The sequence below is a fragment of the Apium graveolens genome, chromosome 10 (assembly GCF_009905375.1).
Source record: "Apium graveolens cultivar Ventura chromosome 10, ASM990537v1, whole genome shotgun sequence".
NCBI classification, from domain to species: Eukaryota; Viridiplantae; Streptophyta; class Magnoliopsida; order Apiales; family Apiaceae; genus Apium; species Apium graveolens.
In genome coordinates this window covers 131,080,945-131,088,599 of record NC_133656.1, presented here as the reverse complement: position 1 = coordinate 131,088,599, position 7,655 = coordinate 131,080,945, and the positions used below count along the sequence as shown (strand labels likewise).

Sequence of the window (7,655 nt, the reverse complement as noted above, 5' to 3'; positions counted from 1 at the left end):
GCAAATAAATTATTTTCAATATGTTATTTATTTTTCAACCTATTTGTATTAACAATTGAGGATTTGATAATTAATCACACATTTACATTCAAGAATTCAACTCATGACCTCCTCCAAAAGGATACGAGTTCAATCACCGCACATACATCTCCACTTTGTTGAATGTAATGTTCTAGGTAACGAAACTCCTTTTCTTCTCTGGCAAAAAAATAGAAGAACAAAATATTCGTTTTTCTAACCAAATTTTATTAAATTAAAAATATTAAAATTAGCAGTGACCCCAAAACACGTGGTAGATTAAAAACATGGTGCCTACTGCCTATATCCATCTAAACTGCGCAATAGGCGCATGTTATCACCGTGCCCATCTTTATTAATTTAAATTGATTTAAAATATTTAAATATCAACAACAAAAAAAATAAGAAACAAAAAAGACCAAAAAGAAGTGTTTGGATCCATATTAGACTCGAACAGCCGCTTTTCATTTTCCCCTCACTCTCGATTTCACCTCCCAAACAGATCGCAACATTAAGCCCCCCCATCTCGTGTTCTGTCCGAAATCTTTTAGTTTCAGTTCCATATTTCACTTACATACATACCCATCTCACTTCTTGATTTACAGGTCTGTCCCTCTTACATATACACACACTGATGTATTAAAGTACATGTGTTTGTTTATGTTTATGTAATAATGTTTTAATGCAGTTTATTTTTCTTGGGAACTAACGTAAATTATTGTTTTATTCATTTATTTTTTAGGTAATTTTGGATGTTGAGAGAGATGGTGAGTGTGAAAAGAGAAGCAATTGTGGCATGCATGACATGCCCTATTTGTAATCACATTCTTCGAGATGCTACAACTATTTCTGAATGTCTTCACACGTGTGAGTCATTTGTTGTTACTCATGTTCAATTTTTATGTTGTTGGGTTCCTGGATTTGTACTTTTTTGTGGTGTTTGTGCTTTTTAAGACATGGGTTTGGCTGGAAATGTTATATAGTATGATGTTTTTTGTTATGGGTAATGTGTGTGTTTAAGTTTGGTAATTGGGAGGTTGTTGGACAATTATGTTGGTCCCTGTTAGATGGTCTTCCAGTGTAAGCTTTCTATTTTATCGAGCTAGTGTTTCGATACTATTTAGCACCAGTATGTATGTAGGTAGGTAATTACGGTGGGAGACTGGATGTAGGAAAGTATGGTGGGAGAATTGATGAATTAGCGAGAGAACATGTTTTATTTTTTGCCAAGTTGAGGTATTTGTACATACTGAAACTAGTATTTTTGCTATGGTGTAAAAAGTTTAAGACTTGGTAAGAGATGGGTGTAAGTATCTCAATTCATTATCGATGTTTTACTCTAGATTGTAGTTTTCCGCTTGAAAGTCTTAATTAGACAGAATATTATTAGAACTGGTGAGGGATGCTTGTTTCTGTTTGTTGTAATAGTCAGATTATATGTGAATGTATATCTGGCCGGTTGGCCCTTGTGGTGATCGTACTATTTTAGGGCCTTTGTTTTGTCAATTTCTGGATTTTGTTTGCAAACTTCATATTGCACAATTGAAAGATCTGAGGCTGAGATATGATAACCACTTGGTATGAATATGTAATAATGTATGTATAAAATTTACGGTCGTCGTGAGGATCAGTTGGTCAGTTATATACTTGTATTGAAATCTATTAGATCATGCTATTAAATTGAAATGTTGTAAGCTTCCTATTTTCCTAAACTGAGGTATTGTTAGAGATGAAAACGTGATTAATTAGATATAGATTTTTTATAAGCTAAACTTTAGAAAGCATTAGGCAATAAAATAGACTGTGGTACAGTTTAAAGTTCAAAGCTTTTTTAAGAAATAGGAGTATACCGTATGAATCTAAATTTGTTATCACCCTTGATTTTTTCCAGATAACAGTTATGTGCTCAAAAGTCTTTACGAGATGGAATTATATTTTTGCACTGATTTTGCACTGATGAAGGATGCTTTGTTTATCTCTAAATAGGTTTTACCTTTGTAGTAAATAAAGGCATTTCCGTTTTCATTTCCAACAATAATTTTGTCTGATATTCATATCCTGGCTTAACATATGTTTACTCGGTAGAATGATTTGTGTGAGATAATATTCCAGTTCTGTTGTGGTACCCCCTGTAAGAAGAAGTTACATTTAACTTGGTCTTTAATAGGGTTTCTAATATCTTCCAATTCACTGGTTATCTGAAATTAATTTTGAATTTCTTTCAGTCTGTAGAAAATGCATTTGCAAAAAATTCTCAGACGAGGAACTAGAACGCTGTCCAGTATGCAACATTGATTTGGGTGCTGTTCCAGAGGAGAAGCTTAGGTCTGATGATCCTTCTTATATTCAATATAATTTCTGTTAGTTAGTTGTTAAGTTATAAATTCATATGTCTGTTAATATTGATTTTGATTGCCCGCTCATGCAATTCTTGATATGGAGTGTAGTTGTAGCTTACGATCTTGAGATTTTGGATGTCAGGCCGGATCATAACTTGGAAGACTTAAGAGCAAAGATCTTTCCATACAAAAGAAGAAAGCTGGATCCAGATGAAGCTGTTTCCTATGCATTACCTGCAAGAAGAAAGGAAAAGTCACTCTCTTCATTGGTGGTCAACACTCCTAGAGTTTCGCCAAAGACGGCACTGACCGGGAGAAGATCAAAAGCTACTGCAAGAAAACCCTTGCGAGGTTCCAGTTTTTCAGTTGAAAAACAGATAAGAAGAGATGACGATTTTGCAAGCTTTCTATCACGCGAGACACCGACCAAGCAGGTAAAGAAGTCAGCCCTGTTTTCTTATACAGTAACACTGCCATTGAACAGGTTCAAAAAATAGCATTATTATGTAAACTTTTCTCTTGGTGATAACAATATAATACGTGATACGTGCAGAATTCTTCAAATGGTGAACCTTCTAGTCATTCTATGCCTAATATAGGAACAGAAAAAGGTGCCGGGGAGGGAAATGTGGATGTTTGGAAGCCACTGAACTTTCTGGTAGAAGCTGCAAATAGGAATAAGTCAGCAAAATTTACTCCTCAAGGATCTACATCCAAATCAAAGCTTAACAATGCTGCAAAAGCTAAAGAACTTTCTTTCAAGAAAAAACAGAAAACCAAAGATGACAATTATAGATCTGGTTCACACCCTCCTGAATCCAGAAAACCTCAAAAGATCCAGTGGTTACATCAGAAGAAGGCAGATAATTTCAGAAAATCAAATGTTTCTCCCCAGACCGTGCTGGACGCTTCCAACATCAGGCATGAAATAATATCAAATCCAGTTTGGTGCTCGCTAGTGGCTTCTAAAGACCTGTGAGAATCTTGTTTTTCTTTCTTCAGTCTTTTCGATACATGAATTTAGGGAAACAAATTTTTTGTCTATTATGTTTCTATGAGATGTGCAATATCTAATGTCATGTAGTTGCATTGTTCCAGGGAAGATTATAGGTCCTTGCCTCAGATATCTGCAAGTTTCTTGAGAATAAAGTAAGTTTACTTGTCCCTGTTTCTCCTATCTAGTTATTTTACCATAGCATTTATTCTTTGTTTGTTTTACTATTCTTTGTATGTTTTTTCCTTGTCAATTTGGAACTTAGAAATCTTTTTTTTATATATATAAAATTAGAAATTAGATGTTTTTTTGGCTAGTTAGAACTTAGAAATCTTGCATCATATAATATAAGTAGCACATGTTTTTTCCAAAAATAATATAAATTAATTCATTTTAGTTATCCTTTATCTACCAGGGTTGCTAAGTGGATATAGAGCCTTTGATGTATAGTCTCATCTACTATAGGAGTGATTTATATAGATCAAATAAATTTCAGAGGTTAACCTAATTTAGCAGAATATTTCCTTTTCATCATTTTCTTCAACATCGAAAAACAGATTTAGTCATATCTCATTTACATATATGTTTGCCAGCTACCACAGAAATACATGATATACATCTTCTTCCCACTCTAAGCAGAAGGCTTCCTATCGTTAAATGCTAATTAATCTATCAGCCAACTGTAATTCTCCCTATACTGCATCTAATCATGGAGTTTTCTGCCCCTGGTACCATGACATTCTTCAAGCATCAAACATTTATAACCCAACAAGCAAGCAACTATGATATTTGCAGAAAGGAACTCTTTTCCATTGATTATCTCATGATCTTACTGCCACAGTTTGAACATTTAAGTCTTTGATGACCTGCTAATTGACATTGATTTAATAGTTTAGTATTGTTCTGAACTAAAAATGCATTTGGCCTCATGGTCGCTTCTATATTGTTTTGTTCAATTCGGAACACAAGCTTACATGTGTTGCCAAGTTATACTAATTAATTGTGGGATCCTTGTTCAATTTTCTTATCTGCTTGATTACATTTTACTGCAGAGAATAAGTGAGATGGTTTTGGAGTGTTTTGCCTTTTCTACCTCTTCAGTTCTTCTATACAACACGTACCTTCGTTGTACCATCTATTTATAACTCCTATGTATTTGTCAAGTCCTTTACTCCTTCGTTATGTTTATAGATACTAGCTTATATCCCATGCAAAGCACGAGTTTTATTAAATTAATATTTATATGAAAATTAGTATATTAAATATTTTATACTTGTTTATATTGCAAACTCTTACCCTCTTAGTATTTTTGGAACTAATAATATAGATACTATTTTAAACTGTTAGTAATATTATTCAAAGTCTAATACTTTATTAGTGTCTAATATCAGTGGTATCAGATTTTAATATGTTGTCGAGCCTTCCTTTCCATTGATCTTTGGTACAATTGCTAGACTCGAGTTTTAGATGTATATAAATAGACGACGTAAATATGCGTATCTTCTTGCCCAGTGGCTTAATGTTGAAGATAAATGCGAATACACACAGCTACCTGGACATTATATAGTTCATCCTTATGAAATGTCTGTTTCTTTTTCACCTATAAATTTTGAGAGATTTAATAATTATTTTTAAATTATTAGATTTTAATATGTTGTTGATTAGATTCGAACCATAAACCAAATACTATATATTGTTAATTAAAAATGTTACGAAGGAGTTTCGAACTCTTGATATTTGGTAGTACTCTAAATTATCTCTTTTACGTTTATTATATATAGGATTTAAAATAATTGTATTTGTATACATTCTTTTTCATCAAATTTTAGATCAATCATTTGAAGTTTCTTTCTATTGGTTTCTATTTGGCTGCATCCTCATCTGCTAGATCAACTTCTCGTTGATCATTTTTGTCGACTTTTCTCATTCAGAATTTTTTACTGTTTGCTGTTATGCTTTTTTCAGTGGCTATTATAATTGACTTCATAAAACATCTTAATAGCTAGACAATACTCCATTAGACCAAAGATTGGCCGAGTGATTATTAGGCGAAGAAGTGGTTTTTTTTTAAGTAAAACATAAACTTCTCATTGTTGCATGTCTTCACTTCTCCCAGCTGGTTGGTGTAAAATCATATACCAGCATGAGTTGTACTGATATGTTTGAAACTAGTTAAGTTTGCATGTCTTTAGTCGCAACTGGATGCAGTAAGATTTGGGTCTTCTTAGTATGGCTGTGCCGATGCCTGATAATGACGATTAATAGTTTAGATTTTGATACTTGATAATGACGATAAAGTGTTTAGAATTTTAATTATCTATTACTTCCAAGACGGGACAAGTACTCGGACTCATGTTGAATTTACCTACTCTTTTACAGGGATGGGAGCATATCGGTTTCTTTTATACAGAAGTACCTGATGAGGAAATTAGATCTTCCAGGTGAAGATGAAGTAAGTGATCTTTTTTTGTCCATGTACAATTAATGGAGCTTAATAAGCAATGTGAACGATAAGAGCTTCTGGTAGTTCTGTTCTCTTTGGTATTGCAGTATCTATTCTCATATGGTTCTGGTAGGTAGCCGCATAGTTTATTTTTTTACCTTTTTACAGGTTGAGATCAGATGCAGGGGGGAGCCGGTTGTCCCTACATTGGAGCTGCATAAACTGATTGAATTATGGCTACAAAAAATATCGACATCTGAAAAAGTATCTGCAAAAATTGGCTCCTCGGCAAAGGAATTTGTGATGGTCTTAGGATATGCTCGTAAAGCTCCATCTGCATGAGGATATGTTGTTCGGCTGTACTGGACGCAACCATAGCAATTTCTGTGTTGCCCTATTTACACAAAGGCCATGGACAGATGCCTGGCCTCCTGACATTACAATGCACCTGTTTTTTCGTTCAAAACCTAAGCAATATGCACGAGGGTGTCTGACATGGAGGAAATGTTAACCACCATGTTGAGCTGTTGTTAACTGCTAATTATTTTCTTCTTGTACTATTACATGAGCTTTGTTGTAACTTGTATATACTATATAGATGTATTAGTAGTCAGTACTATCTGTTGTCTTTGTTATAAGAATTGTTCTTCCTTAATATCTTGATTATAGAAGATAGCACCCTGAAAAAAGGCTAAGCTAGAGAAAATGTTATGATGGCAAGTTGGGCATAATATGTTTAGGGTTTGTTATTCCTATTAGATTTTGTTATCCAAATTTCAAAGAAAAAAATCGAAAATATATTTTCCCTCACATAGGGTTTCTCCGAGGTCCGGACCTCTTCGAAAGATAGGGTTTGGATTTTGACTTTACTTTTTAATGGTTGTACAAACTATGGATCTCTGTTGGTAGTTATTTATAAAATATTGCTCGGTTTATCAAAAAAATATTTTAAAATGCGAGATAAATAGACAAATAATCTAAAAATGGAAGAAGTAAAGGAGTAATAATTAGGGGTAAAGTAATGGGAAGTGTAGAATGGCTTTGACAGAAAGGAATGAGAAGAGTGAGGAGAGTCGAGAGAGAAGGAAGTGAGAAGAGGGAGACGAGAGAAAAACTAGAACCGACAATCTGTGTCATTTCATGTACCTAAAATGTTAACACGGAAATATAACGAAACGAAATTAATCCGTGTATTGATGGTCAAAAATTAAAACTAAACAAACTATTTCATTCTAAACACGAAACGAAAAGTGCGCAAAATATTTTCTACAAAAATGAAACGAAATAGTAAAAAGAGTTTTGAGTGCCAATCCATGCCTTAGGTTAAGGTCAAGAAAGGAAAGTCATCCAAGAAATGATCAATATGTATACAATCGTTTCAATATGTATACTTACATATATTCACACACAAAGATGAGAGATATAATCATATAATGAAGAGAGAATGAACGATAACACAAAATATTCATGTTTGTAACCTCCATCACAGGTTAAAATTTCAGATAGCGTTCAAATCGCGGCGGTTAGAGGTGTACACGATTCGTGTTGGTCGGGTTAAGAAATTTTAACAACCCAACCAATTAAATCGGATATATAAATTTTCAACCCAATCCGTAAAATATAAATTTATAATCCAACACATTTAATGTACTTCGATTCAGATTTATTTGGTTGGGGTATTCGGGTTAATAAACAAATCCGATCGGACTTCTTCGAAATATAGGGTTTGGATTAGTCTTGTGGACCGGAAGTGAATTGGGTTAATTAAACAGTTCACCAATTTTAGGTCGGCTTTGTTTCGTGTAATTGTCGTCATTGATGTGCTTGCTTGCTTTGTGTCTTCGTATTGTACATCCTTCGT

General features: G+C 33.7%; 1 protein-coding gene across 1 annotated transcript; it reads left to right on the top strand.

The window, feature by feature from the left end:
* The first annotated feature begins 434 nt into the window (after positions 1-434).
* On the top strand, positions 435-6,488 carry LOC141689066 (E3 ubiquitin protein ligase DRIP2-like). The gene is made up of 8 exons (XM_074493240.1): positions 435-623; positions 761-885; positions 2,244-2,343; positions 2,500-2,791; positions 2,911-3,332; positions 3,456-3,506; positions 5,731-5,803; positions 5,963-6,488. The coding sequence occupies exons 2-8, from the start codon at positions 771-773 to the stop codon at positions 6,134-6,136; spliced, it is 1,227 nt and encodes a 408-aa protein (XP_074349341.1). The 5' UTR covers positions 435-623; positions 761-770; the 3' UTR covers positions 6,137-6,488.
* Positions 6,489-7,655: the final 1,167 nt, after the last annotated feature.

What these genes read in the sequence shown, in the direction of transcription:
- LOC141689066 (XM_074493240.1), top strand. Translation starts at nt 771, where the DNA reads ATGTTGAGAGAGATGGTGAGTGTGAAAAGAGAAGCAATTGTGGCATGC. An exon ending in GCGAGACACCGACCAAGCAG is followed by an intron (nt 2,792 to 2,910) that starts GTAAAGAAGTCA and finishes TGATACGTGCAG; the next exon opens with AATTCTTCAAATGGTGAACC. An exon ending in GCAAGTTTCTTGAGAATAAA is followed by an intron (nt 3,507 to 5,730) that starts GTAAGTTTACTT and finishes ACTCTTTTACAG; the next exon opens with GGATGGGAGCATATCGGTTT.